Source organism: Scyliorhinus canicula, chromosome 17 (genome assembly GCF_902713615.1).
Source record: "Scyliorhinus canicula chromosome 17, sScyCan1.1, whole genome shotgun sequence".
Lineage (NCBI taxonomy): Eukaryota > Metazoa > Chordata > Chondrichthyes > Carcharhiniformes > Scyliorhinidae > Scyliorhinus > Scyliorhinus canicula.
Genome location: NC_052162.1, coordinates 91,179,114 through 91,202,507, shown reverse-complemented (window position 1 = coordinate 91,202,507; position 23,394 = coordinate 91,179,114). Strand labels below are relative to the sequence as shown.

The 23,394-nt window shown below is 49.1% G+C and overlaps 2 protein-coding genes across 3 annotated transcripts in view; both read right to left on the bottom strand.

Moving 5' to 3' along the window:
* The window catches only part of LOC119951662 (sodium- and chloride-dependent neutral and basic amino acid transporter B(0+)-like), a 97,347-nt gene that overhangs the window by 29,879 nt on the left and 44,074 nt on the right, over nucleotides 1–23,394 (bottom strand). For both annotated transcript variants that reach the window (XM_038774852.1, XM_038774853.1), the window contains exons 2-5: nucleotides 15,805–15,958; nucleotides 10,288–10,419; nucleotides 8,399–8,566; nucleotides 6,699–6,837 (exon numbers count right to left, since the gene is read on the bottom strand). In XM_038774852.1, coding sequence (XP_038630780.1) covers nucleotides 6,699–6,837; nucleotides 8,399–8,566; nucleotides 10,288–10,419; nucleotides 15,805–15,958 — 593 coding nt within the window. The remainder of the gene's footprint in view (nucleotides 1–6,698; nucleotides 6,838–8,398; nucleotides 8,567–10,287; nucleotides 10,420–15,804; nucleotides 15,959–23,394) is intronic.
* Nucleotides 16,222–18,893, bottom strand: LOC119951883 (transmembrane and coiled-coil domain protein 3-like). The gene is given in 5 exon segments (XM_038775241.1): nucleotides 16,222–16,265; nucleotides 16,395–16,563; nucleotides 18,160–18,721; nucleotides 18,723–18,788; nucleotides 18,790–18,893. Coding segments are annotated over 5 exon segments (933 nt in total). The 5' UTR covers nucleotides 18,882–18,893.

Sequence of the window (23,394 nt, the reverse complement as noted above, 5' to 3'; positions counted from 1 at the left end):
TCAGATCATCATTACACCCACACTCTGTGATAGGTCAGGAAACTCGGATGTGAGAAATCCCACAGCCGCACCAATCGGGTTCGCAGCCCACCGGTACCTTTCCCCTCCCCACCTGCAAAGAGCAGCAGAGTTCCAGTAAAATTCCACCCAGTATCTCCCGATACAAACATGCATGCAGAAATATAAAAATTTGGAGCATAAATAGACTTTTTGGATGCCATTCAATAAGATCATGGCTACTCTGGTTGTAACCTCATCCTTCCTTCCTTATAGGTCAAGGATCTATCTAAATGAGCCTAAAAATATTCAATGAATCCTACCTCCACTGGTCCCTGGAAAAGAGAATTCAACAGAACAATGACACCTGAGAGAAAGAAAATCCCCTCACATTCACCTTAATTGGAGGCCCTTTATGTTTAAACTGCATGCCCTCTCCCACGAGGGGAAACATCCTCCCACCATTCACCCTGTCAATTCCTCTCTGAGTCGTATGCATTTTAATAAGATTACCTCTCAATATTTGAAACTCTAATAGATAATAGGCACAATCTGTCCAAACGTCCCTCATAAAGTAATCCTCTCATCCCAGGAATCAATTGAGTGAACCGTCTCTGAACTCCCTTTTCAAGTAAGGAGTCTAAAATTTCCCACAATGCTCTCAATGTGGGATCAACAGTGCCCTGTGTGACTGTAGCAAAGCATCCCGACTTATTTATTCCCTGCAAGAAACAAGAACATTTTATTTGCCTTCCTTATCACTTGTTGTGCCTCCATGCAAACATTTTGTGATTCATGTACCAGGACATGCATATTCCCCTCAACTGCGGGTTTTACAATCTTTCTCAATTTAAATAACACAATGGGTGTGATTCTCCGTCGCGGGATCTTCCGGTTTGCCGACAGCGCACTCACGCCTGCGGATTTCCTGACAGTGTGCGGGTGGCCACAATGGGAAACCACGATGGCCCTCTGCCGGGACGGAGGATCCCGTTGCCGGTGGGGGCCCGCCGTGCCAGAAAGCACGTCTGGCCGGACGGAGAATCCTGCCAAAGTGGCCAGGTTCACATTTTCCCATTTTATACCCCGTTTTGTGCCCACTCACTTAATCTACCTAAATCCCTTTATGGACACCATAAGCCCATCTCAAACTTTGCTTTCCTGTCTATATTTGCATCATCAGCAAATTTAGCAAACTGATCTTAGCAACAATTCAATCCCTTTGTCCAAGTCATTTACTCACTGGTGAATATTTGAGACCCCAGTACTGACCTCTGTGGCACTCCACTGGCTGTCGCTTGCTAACCAGAAAATTACAGTTTTACCCCTACTCTCGAATCCCTGTCAGCTATCCATGATTATCGGTTACCTCCTGTACCATGAGCTCTTATTTTATATTAAAACCTTTGATGCAACAACTTATCAAACACCACTTAGAAGTCCAATTGCACCACATCTGCAGGATCCCCTTTATTCATGTTGTTTGTTATTTCCTCAAAGGACTGTAATAAATTAGTAAAAACCTAATTTTCCTTTCACAAAACCATGTTGACTCTGCCAATTCGTTATGATTTTCTAATTATTCCACTATAATCTCCTCAACAGATCTTAAAGTTTTCCCTGTGACAGATATTAGGCTAACCAGTGATATTTCCTGCTTTCTGTCTGCCACATTTCCTGAATAGCGGAGCCACATTTGTTATTTTCCAACCATAGAACAGTACAGCACAGAACAGGCCCTTCGGCCCTCGATGTTGTGCCGAGCAATGATCACCCTACTTAAACCCACGTAACCCGTATACCCGTAACCCAACAATCCCCCCATTAACCTTACACTACGGGCAATTTAGCATGGCCAATCCACCTAACCCGCACATCTTTGGACTGTGGGAGGAAACCGGAGCACCCGGAGGAAACCCACGCACACACGGGGAGGACGTGCAGACTCCACACAGACAGTGACCCAGCCGGGAATCGAACCTGGGACCCTGGAGCTGTGAAGCATTGATGCTAACCACCATGCTACCGTGAGGCCCTTATGCAATCTTTTGAGAATCAAGAGTGTTTTGAAAAATTAGAGCCAGTGCACTTATTGGGAGGGATTCTCCGACACCCTGCCGATTTGGAGAATCGTCGGGGGGCGTTGTGAATCCCGTCCCCGCCAGCTGCCGAATTCTCCGGCGCCGGAGATTTGGCGGGGGCGGGAATAGTGCCGCGCCGGTTGCCGCCCCCCCCCCTCAGCAATTCTCCGGCCCGCAATGGGCAGAAGTCCCATCCGTTCTATGCAGGTCCCGCCGACGTAAATTGGAGTTAGTCCCTTACCGGCGGTAAGGGACTGGCGGCGCGGGTGGGCTCCGGGGTCCTGGGGGGGGTGGAGCACAGGGCGATCCGGCCCAGGGTGGTGCCCCAACAGTGGCCTGGCCCGCGATCGGAGCTCACCAATCCACGGGCGGGCCTGTGCCGTGGGGGCACTCGATTCCTCCGTGCCAGCCGTGTAAACCTCCGCGATGGCTGACGCAAAGGTGAACCCCCCTGCAAATGCGCGGGGATTATGTCAGCAGCCGTTGACTCTCCCGCACATGCACGAACCCACGCCGGCTGGCGGAGTCCCTTCAGCTCGGCTGGCGCGGTGCTAAAGGCCTTCCATGCCGGCCGGCGGGGCGCAAACCACTCTGACACCGGCCTAGCCCCTGAAAGTGTCGAGGATTCCGCACCTTTGGGGCAGCCCGACGCCGGAGTAGTTCCCGCCACTCCAGTGTGCCGTTTTGGCACGCCCTGCCGATTTCCAGAGAACCCCGCCCATTATCTTTGCATCCACTTCTTTTAGGATCCTCAGATGAAGTCCATTGGGACCTGGTGACCTATTCACTACTAATTCTAATAGTTCCTTCAGTTTTTCTTTTCCTGGTGAATGTAATTGTTTTAAGTTCTTCCCTCCCTTTCACCTTTTGATTTAGAAGTATTGGAAATATGTATCGTCTATATTTGTATCGTCTATAGTGAAGTCAGGCATAAAATATATGTTCAACGCTTCTACCAATTCTTTATTTCCGGCTATTCATTCCACAAACTCATTCTTTGGACAATGAACACCCACTTTGGTTACCCTCTCCCTTTTTCCCTATTTAACCATGGGGCTGGTTTAGCTCACTCAGCTAAATCGCTGGCTTTTAAAGCAGGCCAGCAGCACGGTTCGATTCCCCTACCAGCCTCCCCGGACAGGCGCCGGAATGTGGCGACTAGGGGCTTTTCACAGTAACTTCATTGAAGCCTACTCCTGACAATAAGCGATTTTCATTTCATTTTCATTTAAATATTTGTTGAAAATCTTATTCTCCGGGCTGTATTCTTCGGCCGCATCCGCCACAAGTTCACCATGGGCGGGACACAGGTCTTGTAAAGGTCCACTGACCTCAGGCGGGAATTTCCAGTCGCCGAGAGGGTGCAGCCGGAGAATTCCGCCCTCTGTTTTTATATTTCTTTCTCCAATGCTCTAATTACTCCCTCCTCAGCACGTTTAAAGTCATTCTTTGCGGTTTGTTAAATTCTGTCCCATTTTCTGACCGACCACTATTCGCCACAGAATTACACGCTATTTCTATCACTTTGATTCTAACCTGCCTGCAAGCATTTTCCCAGTTCACTTTAACCAACTCTAACTTCATATCCTTGTAATTGTCTTTATTTAAGTTTAAAACTCCAGTCGTAGAGCCACTTCCTCTTTCTCGAATTGAATGTGAAATTCAATGATGGCATCGTCACTGCTACCTTGAGACTCCCTTACTTTGAGGTAATTAATTAACCCTGACTCATTACGTGCTACCGAGTCTAGAATCACCTGCTGCCAGATGGCTCGAGAACATGTTGCTACACGACATCGTCCTGAAAACACTCTGTGAGCTCATTTTCCAAGCTACTTTTGCCAATCTATTTTTGTCCAACCCAAATATAAATTTAAATCACCCATATTATTGCAGTACGTTTCTCACAAGCCCCATTATTTCTTTCTGCAAATCCCATTCTACAGCATTGTTAATGTTGGAGGACCCATAAACAGTCCAACAATTAATCTGTCGCTGAGCTATTTCTTATATCTTCCCTAACTGACTCTGCATATTGATATTTAGTGTCATGGGAGTGTCTCTTTAAGAAATGTTTTTGTCTTATCACATTGCTTCAGTGATGTCATTTATGGGTGGAGCTGGGCTGTGGCTCTGTGGGGTTTTACTTTCGCTTTGAGCTTTGGACAGGTTTTGAACTGCACAGGTTGAAAGAAATGTCTCTCTACCTTCATTTTAAAAGCTGTTTTCAGACTGCTTGACAACTTAAAAGAGATAATTGCTTTCTGGAAGGAATTCAAACCTGCTCTTTGGAAGGGGGAACAAGAATAGCACTAATAAGTCTGACACCAGTAAGAGTGCCGTGTGCTGGGCCACACCTTTGAAAAGAGGTTTCCGGTTTTACTTGGATTTTGTTATTGAATTGGAACAGTTAAGGGGGGATTCGTTAAGGGTTATGCATAGATTACTATAGCTGTGTGGGGTCTTTAAGTCTCTAGTTGATAAAAATTCTTACTGTGTGTGTTCATACAAATGTTACCTAAATTCTAAGAATGAAGCGCCTAAGAACTGTTGAATAACACCTGAAAGACAGGCTCTTGCGCTCATCATAACTAACATCAATGAACAGTTAATGGTCAGATGAACTCCATAATATACTTTGGTGTTTTTTCAAACTCTGGCCCATAATTGTACTAATGTGGGGCGCGATTCTCCGCCCCCCCCCACACCAGGTGGGAGAATAGTGGGAGGGCCTCCCGACATTTTTCACGCCCTCCCGCTATTCTGCCCCCCCCCCCCCACACCCGGCCCATACCACGAATCGCCGCTCGCCATTTTTTACGGTGAGCGGCGATTCTCCGATTCCGATGGGCCGAGCGGCCTGGCCTTCATGCCCGTTTCAACACAGCAGCAAACACACCTGCTCGCTGCCGTTGTGAAACGGGCACCAGATGCCCATTTGGGGCATCTGGGGGCCCGATTGGTACGGCAGTACCACGGCCGTGCCAAGGGAGGCATAGGCCCGCGATCGCTGGGCACTGATCGCGGGCTGTGCGTCGTAACGGACGCACTCTTTTCCCTCTGCCGCCCCGCAAGATCAAGCCGCCACATCTTGCAGGGCGGCTGAGGGAAAAGACGCCCAACTGCGCATGCATAGGTTGGCATTATCTAACCTGCGCATGCGCGGCCGATGACGTCAGCCAGCGTGACACTTGACGTGCGGCCTTGACGACCATCATCAAGGCTGCGCCACCATGACGCACGGAGCCGCGCACCTAGCCCCGCCCGTGGGGGAGAATTAGCCCCGGACTTGGCCGAGAAGGCTGCCGTGGGTCACGGCCTGTCCCACGGCAGCCTTTACGATTCTCCGCATTTGCGGAGAATCTCGCCCCATCTTTAATGAACAGAACACCCTCACTATCTTTCCTACCTTCCTCTCCTTTTGAATTATTGAGGACATTCAGCTCCGTAATTTTGCGAAATGTGCTCACTCCACCCAGTTTCACCCAGTTCAGTTACTAAGTCTTAAAGACAATACTGGGGCGGGACTCTCCCCGAACCGGCTGGGGCGGGCTGTACCGGTGCTGAGGAGTGGCGTGAACCACTCTGGCACGGGCTGCCCGGAAGGTGCAGAATCCTCCGCACCCCCGGCCGGGTTGGCGCCACGCCAACCAGGGCCAAAGGGCTTGGCGCCATGCCAACCGCCGCTGAAGGGCCTCTGCCGGCCGAGTTGGAGCATGCGCTGGAGCACCAGCATGTGCTGGCATCATCCCAGTGCATATGCAGGGGGGTTCTTCCCTGCGCCGGCCCTGGCGGATGGTTACACCGGCCTGCGCGGAGGGAAAGAGCGCCCCTATGACACAGGGCCGCCCGCGGATCGGTGGGCCCTAATCGTGGGCCAGGCCACCGTGGGGGCCCTCCCCGGTACCAGATCCCCCCTGCACCACTGCAAGGACTCCGTAGGCTGCCCGCAGTGCCAGGTTCCGCCGGTACGGGCCTGGTGTATTTTACGCTGGCGGGACCCGACGAACACAGGCGGCCACTCGCCCCATCGTGGGCCGGAGAATCGCCTGAGGGGCCGCTGCCAACAGCCCCCGACCGGCGCGGCACAATTCCCGCCCCCGCCAAAAAACCACCACCAGAGAATCCGGCAGCCGGAATCGGGGCGGCGGGGCGGGATTCACGCCACCCCCCACTCCACCCCCCCCCCTCCCCCACCCCCACCCCCCAGTGATTCTCCGGCCCGGCGGGGGGCGTCGGAGAATCCCACCCCAGGATTCAATTAAACATACAGAGAAAGGGATATCAGTCACTGATACTTGGAAATATTGATGTTCGAGAATTCTCGTAGTGAATCACTACTTTGAAGAGGTAAAATGAAAAGTTGAACAAAGTTTTCACTGTGTAAATAGTGTTAACGTGAACCTGCAGTGTTATAAACCAGGGAGCTATTAACTGAGGAAAGTGTCCCTGTTCTAATGTTATTTTGTGACAGGTGTATGATGTAAATAGTACCTCTATCTGAATCAAACAGCTTTTCACTCATCAAACAGGCCATTCACCCAACAAACCTTCCCAAGAGAAAGCTGCTGGTACAGCTGTGCAGGTTCTAGGTGCAGATATCTGTTGTCATTTACTTACTCCCAGTATTGCTCACTTGGGCTCTGGTGAGGAACGTAGATTTCTGATCCATTTGGACAAGTTGCATTGTTTACATGTAGCCATGTTGTATTCACCATTTCAAAATATCCATGATCCAGAGTGAGATTGCAGAGTGGATCTGGGAAATGGGGAATCTGTTTTAGAATTACATTTCACTGGGAATGATGAATTTCTCGGGATATAATCAGGATCACTGATACACTGTTACAGCCTGACTAAATCAGACTAATCCTATTTATTCCATGGGGGAGGTTACAGACAGGTTAGAATCTAAAGGTACAGTCTGTATACTCCGCACAGAGCATAGTCCACTGCTGGTCCTCACTCTAATTGTAAAAACAGATTTTATTTGAAATATTCTGAAACCATAAAACCAGTTTAAGATTTTAACCTATAAACCATTCCCTCGATGTGTCATGATTATCTAAAAACATTGTTGTCGTAGAATTTCCTCTGGCGGGGATCTCCCAGCCCTTTGTTATATTCTGAGTTAAGGATTGACAGGAAAAATCAAAAGATGTGGCATATCACCATTGTAATACATATCCCCATTTCAATGCATATATCTATTGTAACAAATATCCCCACTATTATAAATGTCCCCATTGTCACACATGTTAACATGAAAGATTTCAAAACGTGCTTATGTTTTAAACTGCCTCTTTTCATTTAAGGTCAAAAGCAGCATGTGATCCGCTAATACTTTTTCCCGCTGATGAGCTGATGTGACCTGGTTGCCTTGGAGATCTGGGGCCCAAGTTAAGTCCGATTGAAACCCATTATTTTTTAATTTGTTCTTGGGATGTGGGCATCACTAGCTGGGCTGGCATTTGTTGCCCATCACCAATTGCCCTTGAACTGAATGGCTTGCTCGGCCATTTCTTTGGGGGACAGTTAAAAGTCAACACATCGCTGTCACTCTGGAGTCACATGTAGGCCAGACCGGGTATGGACAGTAGCACAGTAGTTAGCACTGTTGCTTCACAGCGCGAGGCTTCCAGGTTCGATTCTGAACTTGGGTCACTGTCTGTGTGCTCCGGTTTGTATACAGACAGTGTGCTCTGGTTTCCTTCCACTGGATGCTCCCACAAGTCCCGAACGATGTGCTGTTAGGTAATTTGGACATTCTGAATTCGTCCTCTGTGAACTCGAACAGGCGCTGGAATGTGGAGACTAGGGGCTTTTCACAGTAACTTCATTGCAGTGTTAATGTAAACCGACTTGTGACAATAAAGATTATTATTATACCTCCATGTAACATCTACATAGAACATATATCTCCACACAACATATGTCCCCATTGTGACACAGGCTCTGGAAACTCATAAATCATGACCACATTGAACGATACAATTAATGGCTTTTCCGGTCTCACTTTTGCAGGCCAGAAAGCAACATCAACTGAGAAGGCTTAAAGTCGCTAAATGCGTCAATGTTCTCCAATTCCTGCCTGAGCATCATGCTGCACTGTTTTCTTTGAGCACAGTTTAATTATAGCAAATATGCTCGTGGCTGAGGGCCCTGGGCAGAGCTACATCATTGGTGAAAGGATTCCTCCCTTCTCCACTTACTAACATTTTTCATGTCTGAGGTGGAGGGCAAGTACAACCAGGTGAATGTGTCTACCAGAAAGGTATTTGAGAGTATTGAGAGCCATCCAATAGACGTTCAGACAGTACCTTTGGGAGTCCTGCTGCATGTTTCATCTGCGCCCCACCAGCTGAAGCAGTCTGCCCACGGCAGGGGGGATTGGAAGGAGGCGAACAAGTAGAACAGGCTGTAGGTGATGATGCAATTGTAGGTGATGTCAATAATCGTACTGGACAGGACCATAGTGATCCCCACACCTTAAAATAGAATGAGCAGCGGGAACTTTGATTAGAAATTATTAAACATTGTTTTTGATTTCAAGTATGTTCAGCTGTCCAGTTGAACCAGAGTTGACAATCAGTAATAGGGTTCTCCTTGGTCTAAAGACACAAAGCGCTGGAATTATTGCCCTGGAACTAGCTGCATTGTTCAGGTACACATCAGGTTTTGTTTATTAAAATTTTAAATAGCACATCCGCTCTCATTATTTCTCTCAAAACCTCCTTCACATGTTTACTTTTCTAATTATGCTTGTCATTGGAAAGCATATTGGTAATCACAAAGAGATTGTATACCCTGCGTCACTTCACATCAATGGACAACGTTTGCTCACATTTTTAAACCCCTTTCAGTGACCTATTTGCTCCATAGGATTGCTAACCCTCCAGGGTTGGCCTGAGGTGTCCATGAATCAAAGATCAATCTCCAGGGCACTGCTGTGTGGAGAAAAACCATAGGGACGTGAAAAAAGATTTTTAATGGGCGAGACCCTTCGGCAGTTCATGCCAGGAGGATTGCCCACTCCAGTCGATGGCACCCCACCCCCCCCCCCCCCCCCCCCCCCACCCTGCTCCCCGCCACGGGTTTCCTGATGGCGTGGGGTGGATTCACTGGAAAATTCCATTGACAGCAGCGGAACCAGAAAGATCCCGCCTCGTGCTGCCAAGAAAGACGCCATGGGAATCTTGCCCACTCTGCATTTATCTGAACATTTCCCTTCGCCAGCTATAAAAATATTGATAATCGGAAAAAGGTTGTTTCGCTGTCAGTCAATCATCATCCAATTGTGTCATAAGTCTCTGTGCTTTCCAATTGGTGTCGGAAGGCAGTGGGTCACAAGGATGGATGTGTTGGCCAACTAACGGCTGGAGCGTGGGGCAATTCATGTGATGAAACCGATTGGATTAATCACAGCTCGGAACCCTGACATCTAAATAAATAAATAACATTTCAATGAACTGTCAAGTCTTTTGGTTAAATGAAACATGAAACTAACATCAATGCGAATGACCCAGATATTGGGCCTAATATCTACACAGACGTAAACATAGAACATACAGTGCAGAAGGAGGCCATTCAGCCCATCGAGTCTGCACTGACCCACTTAAGCCCTCACCCACCCTATCCCGGTAACCCACTAACCCCTCCTAAACTTTTTTGGTCACTCAGGGCAATTTATCATGGCCAATCCACCTAACCTGCACATCTTTGGACTGTGGGAGGAAACCGGAGCACCCGGAGGAAACCCACGCAGACACGGGGAGAACGTGCAGATTCCGCACAGACAGTGACCCAGCGGGGAATCGAACCTGGGACCCTGGCGCTGTGAAGCCACAATGCTAATCACTTGTGCACCGTGCTGCCCACAACGTTGCCCCTAACTTCGTCTGTCCGATTTCCAGTCCAATATATTTAAATACACCGGAAGACTGACTTCCAACGCTGAATTCTTTACTCAAACCAGAGAGTACAATAGCATCAAAATCACTAGTCCCACCCCACAAGAAATGACTAAATTGAGAACGAAAGAGGAAAACATTACACTTGCTGCGCCTGTCTGTTCACTCGATTTGTTTTTCCAAAAGCAAATGGCAGATCAGGATACTAACAGGGCTGGCTTCAAGCTCTATATCCCAATGTGAATGAAACACGGTAATTCAGTTAAACTGTTGTCCTGTATCGCTAAATGAACATTAACCTTGTAACATTGGCACCGCTTTCCACACTGCAACAGGTCCGAGGCTGGCAAACTGCCCAAAGGAAGATTCCAAGAAAAACATTGGTATCGCAATGAGTGCCAGCATGAGTGTGTAGGGAATAAGGAACACACCTGAAAAAAATAGAAAAGGAGAGATGTATGGATGTTATTTTAGAAACATAGAAAATAAGATCAGGAGGAGGCCATTCGGCTCTGCCATTATGATCATGGCTGAGCATCCAACTCAATAACCTAATTCCACTTTCCCCCGTATCCTTTGATCCCTTTCACCTTAAGTGCATCTAACTGCATCTTGAAAACATACAGGGCGCGATTCTCCGCTGCCCACGACGGGTCGGAGAATAGCGGGAGGGCCTTCCCGACATTTTTCCCGCCCTCCCGCTATTCTCCCTCCCCCACGGCCACCCCACAACACGAATCGCTGCTCGTCGTCTTTTACGGCGAACAACGATTCTCCCCAGGCCGATGGGCCGAGTTCCCAGGCCTTTACGGCCGTTTTCACGAACGCAATCACACCTGCTCACACCGTTCGTGAAAACGGCCGCAAGGTGCCGTCCCGGACAACCATGGCCGTGCCAAGGGTGGCATGGGCCTGCAATCAGTGGGCACCGATCGCGGGCAGCGGGTCCGATACCCGCGCACTATTTGTTCCTCCGCCGCCCCGCAGGATCAGTCCGTGGGGCGGCTAAGGGGCATGACGACCCGCGCATGCGCGGGTTTGACGCATATGCATGATGACGTCATCGACGCATGCGCGGGTTGGAGCCGTCCAACGTCATGCGCGTCAGCCGCTGTGACACTTGGCGCGTGGGCTTAGCGACGGTCGCTAAGCCCGCGATGCCGTGCTTCACGGGGCCGCGTTGCTAGCCCCGCCCGGGGGGGAGAATCGGGTCCCGGGAGGGGCCGCGGAGGCTGCCGTGAAACACGGCCAGTTTCACGGCAGCCTTTACGACTCGCCGCATTTGCAGAGTATCGCGGCTACAATGTTTTGGATTCAACAACTTCCTGTGTTAATGAATTCCACAGGCTCACCATTCTCTGGATGAATACATTTCTCCTCATCCCTGTCCTAAATGGTCTGCCCCGTATCCTCAGACTGTGACCCCTGGTTCTCAACTCATCCGCCATCGGGAACATCATTTCCCCTGTCTAGTCCTGTTAGAATATTATAGGGTTCTATGAGATCCACCCTCATTCTTCTGAACTCTAGTGAATGCAATCCTAATTGATTCAATCTCTCCTCATACATCTGACCCGCTATCCCAGGGTTGAGTCTGGTAGACTTTCCCTGCAGTCTCTCGAGAGAAAGAACATCCTTCCTTAGATAAGGAGACCAAAGCTGCAGGTGTGACCTCACCGAAATCCTGAATAATTCAGGACAGACATTCCTGCTCCCGTTAGCAAATCCTCTCATAATGAAGGCTGGCATTTGCCTTCTTTACCGCCTTACCTGTATGCTTACCTCCTTACCTGCATTCTTACCTTCAGCGACTGGCATACGAAGACACCCAGATCTCGGTAGTGATATCATGGTTGTATTGTAATTCACCGACTGACCACTAGGAGACTTGTTAGTATATAAGTGAATGTTAGAGTCAATGGACCTCAGACTGACGAGGGAGAGGTTATTTCTGCAGGATCATACAGTTATTCATCTGTTGTTTTGTATATCTTTGACCCACAGTTAATGTTGATAAATCGTTTGTTTATAGCTTTAGCACATTCCCCTCTCCTAATTTATGGCCATTCAGATAATAGTCTGCCTTCTCATTTTTTGTCCCAAAGTGGATAACCTATTGCAATATTCCCAACTCGCCAGTTCATTTCATTTGAGATATTCAGATTTACTGACACAAAGTAAATGCTCGGTTTCAGCACAAATAGATTGCAGATCATTTATCACATGTTTTTTTTTCAAGAGCTGAAAAAACAATCTGTGTTTCCCACAAAAACAGATTGCTTTGAGTTTTCGGCAGGAATAGAGGATCAATCATTATCGTTGAGTCATCAGAAGATCAAAATGCATTACTCTATTATTATGACTGGGACGGGAGTGCGCAGTCTCTCTGGCAATTTTCCAAGGCTGGGGGAAGCAGTTTGAATGAGTGTGAAATGTGAGTGTTAAATCCCTCTCAAAGTGACATTATGGGTGGAATTCTCCGCTCCCGTGAAAAATCGGGAAGGCCGTCGTGAATTCGGCCGAGTTTCACGACGGCCTCGGAGGCCACTCCTCTCACCTTATTCACCCCCACCCGGGGGGCTAGGAGCGGTCTTCCGTAACTCTCGGCCGCCGGGCACCGTCAAGGCGGTGCGCCGAGAATGACGCAGCTGGCGCGCCTAAGTGACATCAGCCGCGCATGCGCAGGATGGCCGGCTCCAACCCGCGCATGCACGGCTGACGTCACGACGGCTGACGGCTCAAACCTGCGCATGCGCGGTTCCCGTTTTCCCCTCTGCTGCCCCGCAAGACGTGGCGGCTCGATCTTGCGGGGCGGCGGAGGGGAAAGAGTGCGTCCTTTTGAGACGCCGGCCCAATGATCGGTGGGCACCGATCAAGGGCCAGTCCACTCCCGACCACGGCCGTGGTGCTCACACCCCTCTCCGCCCCCCCACACGCTTCAAACCAGCTTTTGGCGCCATGTTCACGACAGCAGCGACCAGGTGTGTTTGCCGCAGTCGTGAACCGGTCGGGAACGGCAGCCCATCCGAGCTGGAGAATCGGCAGTCGCCGTGAAAAACGGCGAGTGGCGATTCTTCCGAGCGGGGGTGGGAGAATCGCGGAGGGAATGTCGTGAGTCGCTCGGCCCTCCCGCGATTCTCCCACCCGGCATGGGGAGCGGAGAGTCGCACCCTATCCCCTTCTCTATCGGCTTTCACCTGGGCAGATGTAAAGACAAATGAGGAACACATATGCAGTTATTGGGTAAGGTATTTAAAAATCCAAATAAGTAATTAACTGCTGCTTTACCCAATGATTTTTCACCTAACACACAGTCAGCCTATTGCCTTGAGCTGTGCAGACATATTCGTGAAACTGACAAGCTGGGGAAGCTTTGGTGAGTTACGCCAGACAGCACCAAGGCAGGAACATAAGAGACTGCTGTTCAAAAGCATTTCTTCTCAGGCAGTGATATCACCTCCTGACAGCTGATTGTCAACTGCTTTGAAGTCATTTAGCCCTTTTCGCCCTTCACTTACCGCCTGCTGCACTTTCCTGCTGCCAACATTTACCACGGCAGGGGAGCCGCTTATGCAGCTCCACCTTTCACCTCTGACAAAGTAAAAGCGGGAACACTCATACCATGAACAGCTCCTACATCATGAGCAAGGCCAGCATGAACACTAGCTGCCTTTACAACATGTCACTCCACAGGGCGAAGAGGGTGTCCAGCTCCAAGGAGGAAAGGCTGCTCAACACATCATCTTCAGGCAGTGGGTCAGCTCCATTGACATGTCTGAGGATCAGTGCTGAGGATCAGGCGATTCAGGCTTTCCTGACATCCCCAGCCTTGTGGAATAAGACATGTCCCAGTGGAGAAGGTGGGTATTTATTGTCCATGGCTGTGAATGGTACTGGAGAGGGCAAACTTGGGTCTCTGAAATTGTGGGGGGCAGAACAATGTGAGTGTCTGTGCTGTCCTGTGTGGAGAGGAGCGAAGGACATGGTGATTAGGGGCTAAAGGGCAGAATGATACCGGGGGTGCCTCTGGTTGGGCTATGGGACCTACCCCCACTTGCCTGACATTAGGCCATGCACCAAAAGCTGCTGGGATTCCTGCCTGGTGTGAGTCATCTCACACCACCAGTGGCAGTTGTAATGATGTGTATATAGACAAGCCATTGAAGAGTTGATTATTACATCTCAGTGAAATTCAAACACTAGAGGGCAGCACCAGTTCTCAGTATAGATATCACACCTCAGGGAATGCTAGGTAGTTAGCAAAGGAGAAAGCCCGGGAACAGCACAAGGAGCAGATTAGATTAGAGAGAGTTAACACGACAATATTATTAGTGACTACTAGATTATTGTTTACTACTAGACAGATTCAATATTATTTTATTATTAACTATAGGGCAGCATGGTAGCACAAGTGGATTAGCACTGTGGCTTCACAGCGCCAGGGTCCCAGGTTCAATTCCCCACTGGTCACTATCTGTGCAGAGTCTACACGTTCTCCCTGTATCTGCGTGGGTCCTCCGGGTGCTCCGGTTTCCTCCCACAGTCCAAAGACGTGCAGGTTAGGTCGATTGGCCATGCTAAATTGCCCCATAGTGTCCAAAAAGGTTAGAAGGAGTTATTGGGTTCTGGGGATAGGGTGGAAGTGAGCGCTAAAGTGGGTTGGTGCAGATTTTATGGGCTGAATGGGCTCCTCCTGCACTGTATGTTCTATGTTCTTTGTTCTGTAGCTCTGTAGCACATGCGAACTTCATTTAATTTACTCTTATCCAATAAATTAGTTTTGTTTCAATCTAATGATTGGTAGTTTCTTTGTCATCAACTCAACGGACCATTCTGGATCAAAAGGCAAAGAACAATAACATATGAAATGAAATGAAAATCGCTTATTGTCACGAGTAGGCTTCAAATGAAGTTACTGTGAAAAGCCCCTAGTCGCCACATTCCGGCGCCTGTTCGGGGAGGCTGTTACGGGAATCGAACCGTGCTGCTGGCTTGCTTTGGTCTGCTTTCAAAGCCAGCGATTAGCCCTGTGAGCTAAACAGCCCCTGTATTACCACCAAGGGCAATATAACAGCAGTGAGAAGAGGCCCTTTAGAGGCAATTGAAAGGGCCTCAACAGGCCTAAATTAGGAAAGCTTCCCAAAACCTTCCCTGCACCCTCGTAACATTTCAGACAGATCAGGGCTGGCAGATAGGCGGCAGGAAGGCCAGATGTTGGATTTTACAAGCCCCACCCCGCTCCCCCGACCTCTAAACCTGCTGGCAACTGAGCATTAAACCCAGTCCATGGCACCCAGAACTGAGTTCAGCACTGCAGATGGGGCCTCCTTAGAACTGTTGTATTATTTTCTCGTCCTCTTGAGAGAAGGGCCTAGAACTGTCTCTGAATAGCTCACAAGTTCAAATCCCATCAAGCCAAATTCAATAAAAGCTGGTCGCCTGAGAATTGGAATAAATATTAACACAGTGTGGCAAAACGCAACCGGTTCACAGAGGTCACCAGCTAAACAGCTCAAACCTCACTTCTCTGGTTGACACCATGTCTTCAGTTTCACACCATGTAATCATCTCACACTGGCCTCACTGCAACTAGTGATGGACAATAAATACAACAGGTCACATCACTTGCATTCCAAGAAAAATATTTTAAAAATAGACCGCAGTTTAAAGCTTTGACATTCAATCAATCGTTTCTTATATTAGAAATTTTAATCCTGTTATGAATCACTCACAGCACATTGAATTTGATATTCTTTATAAATTAATGAATGCAAGTCTGCCTTTCCCTCTCGGGTATTTTCGACTCACGACATTACCTCCTCCATTTTTGTAAGCCAGGTAAGGGAATCTCCAGACGTTGCTCAAACCCACAGCACAGCCGATCACAGAGAGAAAGTAGTCAGTCTTCGAGGACCAGTTGCCTCGCTCCACATTCTCGTCACTTTTACCCACATCTTCATTGGCGGTAGCCTGGGGGGGAAAGAGAGGAAATGGCCGACTTGGCAATTAGATTTTCTCAGGCAGAATAGGCATTACATTGAGCCACTACAGAAACACCGGGATGAGGTTTATCGGGCAGGGGTGGGTTGTTTCTTGCAGGCAGCAGGTTAAAATAGCTGAAACTCCTGGCTTCTTCGAAAGATGGAGGAAATCTGGTGACTTTGCCTTGAACAAAATAACATTTTACAGCACACATGGAATTGGCAGGTTGGCCATTTTAATGTGAATGTTAATTACTCGTTAACTGCTGCTTCAATCCAGGATTCTGACTTCAACGCTGCAAATGAACACCAAGTAAAACAAGGCCAGAGGACAATGGTCGCAAAGAGCAATTGGCATAAAGGAAGTTCTTTCAATATTGAGATGTGAGAGTGACTTCCTTGCCGAAGAGGAAGACTTTGCTCACCTGACTTGCCCTGAGGGTGATTAGAAATACTCGGAGCCAGTTCCACTACCTTTGGTGTTTTGCTTTTGCCTTTGCCCCCTGTCCTTTGCAGTTGTCTGCTTTCACAGGGGTAAGGCAGCAGCTTATACGTCTTGAGCTTGAACCATAGGGGAGACACAAACCTCTGTTGCTTCACAAGGGAGAGATCAACACAGAGCTCCAGCTGGTAACATCCAAAAGCCCCGTCCAAGGATTAGAGAGACAGAGCGCCATTGATTTAGGAGGCTTATAACATATTTCACCCCCTGGAAGAAGACTTCCTCTCAGTGGACCAGATGGGAACGCCAGATCGGAAGCACTGCCAGTGGTTATCAAGGTGATTAGAGCCTGAATATCTTGTCTCCTTCCAGATACCTGATGGTCACCTTTATCAAATCTCTCCATCTGCAGCACACAGGTGTACCTTCCAGATGAAAGATGCCACCAAGGGGCAACACAGTGCGCAGTGGTTAGCACTTCTGCCTCATGGCGCCAAGGTCCCAGGTTCAATCCTGGTCCCGGATCACTGTCCATGTGGAGTTTGCACATTCTCCCCGTGTTTGTGTGGGTTTCGCCCCCACAACCCAAAGATGTGCAGGGTAGGTGGATTGGCCACGCTAAATTGCCGCTTAATTAGAAAAAAACTGAATTGGGTCCTCTAAATCTATAAAACAAAAAGAAAGATGCCATCCGAGGACTCTCGGGTTTGCCGCAAAGGTTCGATGCCCATTGATCCAGGGGGTCATAGATTGCACACATGTGATAATCAAGGGGTTCTCAAACAAAACTAATTCCCCCCTCCACTTTGACCCCCCCCTCACCCCGCCTCCCTCCCAGCAAGGGACGCGGAAATGTTCAACTGATCTTTGGTCACCAACAGATCATCATCTATACCTATGTGAGATTTCCAGTGAGTTGCTTGTACCAATTACATTTCTCACAGATATAGAGCGAGATTCTTTGGCCAACCCCGCGGACTGTTTCTATCCGGTGGAAGGCAGCCCTACATTGGCCCGGCAATAAGATATTCTGGTCTGGCAGCTATCAATGGGATTCACCATTGAATCTACCCCATGCCTCGGGGAAACCGACTGCAGGATTGCAGTGGAGACAGAATAGCCCACTAGCATCAACAGCCAAAGACCTCGGAGGTTATGTTGCAATTGTATAAGGTGTTAGTGAGGCCACACCTGGAGTATTGTCTTCAGTTTTGGTCTCCTTACCCGAGAAAGAACGTACTGGCGCTGGAGGGTATGCAGAGGAGATTCACTAGGTTAAAGCCAGTGATGAAGGGGTTGGATTACGAGGAGAGGTTGTGTAGACTGGGACTGTACCCATTGGAATTTAAAAGGATGCGGGGGGATCTTATAGAAACATATAAAATTCTGAAGGGAATAGATAAGATGGATGCGGGCAGGTTGTTTCCATTGGCGGGTGAAAGCAGAACTAGGGGGCATAGCCTCAGAATATCCCACGTATCCACCCTATACCCGTAACCCAACAACCCCCCCCCCCCCCCCCCCTTAACCATACTTATTAGGACACTACGGGCAATTTAGCATGGCCAATCCACCTAACCCGCATATCTTTGGACTGTGGGAGGAAACCGGAGCACCCGGAGGAAACCCACGCAGACACAGGGAGGACGTGCAGACTCCGCACAGACAGTGACCCAGCCGGGAACCAAACCTGGGACCCTGGAGCTGGGAAGCATTTATGCTAACCACCATGCTACCGTGCTGCCCACTCTTTCCAGCGAGTTGGACTTGGGGCTTGCTGCAAAATCAGAGTTGCCATTACTATCTCCAGAGACGCTTCCGCTGGAGCACTCATCATCACTCATGTACTTTGTCTCAGACACCAGCATGGCACTCCCACTGAAGGCCTTGGGCCCACCTTCCCGCCGGAAGTCTTCCATCGAGTTCTTCAGGTGTGCAATATTGTCGGCGCTGCCGAACTTGTTGCCGATCAGGTTGGCGATTTCCCGCGGCTTGTTGAAGACGAAGGACGGGGGCGTGAGGGTCACTCCAGGGAGGCCTTTCCCGCCTTCCATGCTCGGGCCTCCCACAGTCTCGTGCGCAGGCCTCGTACAGCTGCCGCTCTCCTCACGTAACCTCTCCTTCGAGTTCTGCGACCCGTTTTGCTCCACGTCCTTCAGTTTCCGGTGGTAGTGGTCGAACTTCTTCCGCAGCCCCGCAATGTTCTGTGCAGATTTCTGGTTCTTCTGCTCAAAGACCTGCTTGATGCGCCGTGACTGCTGCTTGTCTGCGTTGTTTACCAGCTTGAGGTATTCGGCCACATTCTCATCCTTGCTCGATCCGCAACTGCTCAGTGATCTTCAGAATCTTCTGTTTCAGCTGGTCTACCGTCAGTCGATCGAAAATCCAGCAGCCCATCTGTCACGCTGAGATTCAGGTTGGTGTCCGAACCCCCTCGACGCATGTTTCCTGGCAAACTGAGCCTACTCATCTCTGTCTCATCAGCCTGAAAGATCAATGAAGTAGATGAGTAATTACCACAACCTCTGTTCATCCTCAAAGCCGTTAAACCTGGAGATAGGATAGATGCGGGCAGGTTGTTTCCACTGGCGGGTGAAAGCAGAACTAGGGGGCATAGCCTCAAAATAAGGGGAAGTAGATTTAGGACTGAGTTTAGGAGGAACTTCTTCACCCAAAGGGTTGTGAATCTATGGAATTCCTTGCCCAGTGAAGCAGTTCAGACTCCTTCATTAAATGTTTTTAAGGTAAAGATAGATAGTTTTTTGAAGAATAAAGGGATTAAGGGTTATGGTGTTCGGGCCGGAAAGTGGAGCTGAGTCCACAAAAGATCAGCCATGATCTCATTGAATGGCGGAGCAGGCACGAGGGGCCAGATGGCCTACTCCTGCTCCTAGTTCTTATGTTCTTATTCCGTGGTCAGTACTCTCTCTGATCAAGTTTCACTCCTTTTTTAAAATAAATTTAGAGTACCCAATTCTTTTTTTCCAATTGAGGGACAATTTGTCCTGGGCGATTCACCTACCCTGCACATATTTTTGGGCTGTGGGGGTGAGACCCACTCAGATATGGGGACTCCAATTCAGACTGATAATGCCAGTGAGACACTGATGGTGACAAAGTTAGAACTACCAAGCCTCATGGTGCTGAGCTTAGAACTGGGGGGGGGGGGGGGGGGAGGCGGGGCAAGAGAGAGTCGAGGTTGGGGGTTGTAGAAGAGGCTGGGGGCACAGCTAAAAGAAGGGAAGGGTCTGGGGAGGTGCTTGACGTGTTGAGAGTGTCGGGGTGGGACTGTGAGGGTCTGGTAGAGGAGCTGTGAGAGGCTGGGTAAGGCTGGAAGTGCTGGGACAGTCTTGGGGATGGGCTGGGGGTGAGACTGTTAGGGGCTGGGGGAAGGGCTGTGTGGGTTTGGTCTTGGCCCAGTCTGTCCCACTCCAAGTGAATTTCCTCTTTGTCATTGTGCACCAATCAGCTCACTCGGTGCAGATCAGGAATTCCCTCTTGCTCTCTTCTCCTCTAAGACCACCTAAGGCCCACTTTAACCAAGTTTTGGATCACCCCTCCTCAGATCAATATCTTAGTCTCGGTTGTTGTAATATGCCTTTAAGGGATAGCAGCATGACATCACTACAAGGGAAGTGTGTCATGTAATCCAGTCTCAGGTTCACTTTGGCCTGTGACCAGAGAACACAGCACACAGCTCTGCTTCCGATGTCTTCAAACTTTCTACTTTTGTGTAACTGTTCCCACGTGCCTACTCTACATAAACGTGTTTATACAATGCCTTCTGAGTGATTGGAGTCATTATCATTAAAAACACAGGGCAGCACAGTGGTTAGCACTGGTGCCTCACAGTGCCGAGGTCCCAGGTTCGATCCCTGCTCTGGGTCACTGTCCGTGGGGAATTTGCGCATTCTCCCCGTGTTTGCGTGGGTTTCGCCCCCACACCCAAAGATGTGCAGGCTAGGTGGATTGGTCACACTAAAATAGCTCCTTAATTGGAAAAAATGAATTAGGTACTCCAAATTTATAAAAAAGAAAAAAAAAAGTTACCAAAAAAAAGTTGTATTTTCCACCATGTTTTGAAAATACAAATAATGTTGACAGAAATCGTATGAATAATCAGCTCGATATCTCTGACTGACTCCACGAATTGAACATTTCATAGACACAGACCGGTCGCACGATACTTACTGTTAATGGTATTGGTATTGAGGTAACGGTGTTCGTAATGAGGTAATGGTGTTGGTATTGAGGTAAAGGTGTTGGTATTGAGGTAATATTGTTGGTAATGAGGTAACGGTGTTGGTATTGAGGTAATATTGTTGGTAATGAGGTAACGGTGTTGGTATTGAGGTAATATTGTTGGTAATGAGGTAACGGTGTTGGTATTGAGGTAATATTGTTGGTAATGAGGTAACGGTATTCAGTTACACCATTACATAGAAACATACATAGAAAATAGAAGTAGGAAAAGGCCATACGGCCATTCGAGCCTGCTCCACCATTCATTATTATCATGGCTGATCAGAGAGTTCAATACCCTGATCCTGCCCTCCCCCATATCCCATGATCCCTTTATCCCCAAGAGCTGTATTTAATTCCTTCTTGAAATTACACAGTGTTTTCACCTTAACTACTTTCTGTGGGAGTGAATTAAACAGATTCACCACTCCTCACTTCTGTCCTAAAAGGTTTACCCCTTATTCTCAAACTATGACCCTTGGTTCTGGACTCCCCCACCATTGGGAACACTTTCTAAATCTACCCTGTCTAATCCTGTTAGAATTTTATAAGTTTCGATCCCCCCTCACCGATTTAGTCTCTCCTCATATGACAGTATTGCCATTCCAGTAATCAGCCTGGTAACTCCCTCCATGGCAAGAACGTCATTCCTCAATGGGGAGAAGTCCAGTAGAATGCTTGCGCAGCAACTGAGGAAGAGGGAAGCGGCTAGGGAAATAGGGAGGGTAGTGGATGGGGAGGGTAATCTAGTGGGTGATCCAGCAGGGCTAAATAAGGTCTTTAGGGACTTTTATAGGAAGCTGAGGAGGGGGGGGGCGGGGGGGGGGGTGAGTGGAACATAGAGTCTCGTTATACGCGGATGTTCTGCTGTTATATGCATCGGACCCAATGGTGGGGATGGACGGTATTATGGCAACCCTGAGGGAATTTGGCCGGTTCTCCGGATACAAACTGAACATGGCTAAGAACGAGTTGTTTGTAATTCAGGCGAGGGGACAGGAGAGTAGGCTGAAGGGATTGCCGTTCAGGCTAGTGGGGGAGAGTTTCCGATATTTGGGGATTCAGGTGGCACGGGACTGGGGCAAGTTGCACAAACTCAACCTGTCCCGACTGGTGGAACGAGTGAGGGAGGAGGTCCGGAGGTGGGATGTGCTCCCGCTGTCATTGGCAGGGAGGGTGTAGACTGTTAAGATGACGATTCTCCCGCGATTCTTGTTTGTTTTTCAGTGTCTCCCCATCTTTGTCCCGCGGTCCTGCTTTAAGAGGCTGAATAAAATTATACTGGGATTTTTCTGGGCAGGGGAGTCCACGCGGGTGAAGAGGGTGATGCTTGAAAGGAACAGAGGAGAAGGGGGGCTGGCGTTGCCAAACTTCAGCAACTATTACTGGGCGTCCAACATAGCGATGATAAGGAAATGGATGGTGGGTGCGGGGTCGGTTTGGGAGCGGATGGAGGCTGCTTCGTGCAGGGGCACCAGCTTAGCAGCCTTGGTCACGGCGCCTCTGCCGCTTTCGCCGGCACGGTACTCCATTAGCACGATAGTGGTGGCAGCTCTTCGGATCTGGGGCCAGTGGAGGAGGCATGTAGGGGAGGTAAGAGCATCGGTGTGGACTCCAATCTGCGGCAACCACCGATTTGCCCCAGGGAACATGGACGGGGGGTATCGACCGTGGAGGAGGGCGGGGATTGTGAGGATGGGGGATCTGTTCTTGGAAGGGAGCTTTCCGAGCATGAGGGCGCTGGAGGAGAAGTTTGGGCTGGCGAGAGGGAACGACTTTAGATACTTGCAGGTGAGGGAGTTTGTACGCAGACTGGTGCCGTCCTTCCACCGAAGGGAAGGCAGGACAGGGTGGTTTCTAGGGAAGAGGTGGGAGAGCGTAGAGTTTCAGACGTCTACAAGGAGCTAATGAGAGCTGAGGATACGCACTCCGAGGACCTGAAGCTTAAGTGGGAGGAGGAGCTCGGGGGGGGGGGACCTGGAGGACGGTATTTGGGCAGAAGCCCTGAGCAGAGTAAACACGACCGCAACATGCGCCAGGCTCAGCCTAATCCAGTTTAAGGTCGTGCACCGGGCCCACATGATGGTGACCTGGTTGAGCAGATTCTTCGGGCTGGCGGACAAGTATGCAAGATGCGCCGGAGGGCCGGCTAACCATGTACACATGTTCTGGTCGTGCCCTCAACTCGGGGGGTATTGGCAGGGATTCGCAGATGTCATGTCCCGGGTGTTGAAAACTGGAGTGGTAATGAGCCCGGAGGTGGCAATCTTTGGAGTTTCGGGGGACCTGGAAGCGGGGGGGGGGAGGGGGGGGGGGGATAGGGTAGAGTAGAGTACAGGGATATTGAGGCAGGTCCGTGCGTGAACAGAGCCGTGGTTTGCATCATGTTTAATGTGGAATTTGTGTCCTGACTCCTTTTTTTGTTTGTGCTGTACAATGTCATTTTTTCTATATGCCTAATATACCTCAATAACATTGTTTGTGAAAAAAATACATCCTTTCTCAAATAAGGACACCAAAACTGCACAAAATACTCCAGGTGTGGCCTCACCAATGCTCTATACAATTGCAGTAAAACATCTCTATTCCAATGCTCAAACCCTTTCGCTATGAAGGCCAACATAGGATTTGCCTTGTTTACTGCTTGCTGTATACTGTCTGCTGTACCTGCGTGCTTACTTTCGGTGACTGATGCATGAGGATACCAAGGTCCCCCTGAGTATCCATGTCCCTCAATTTAT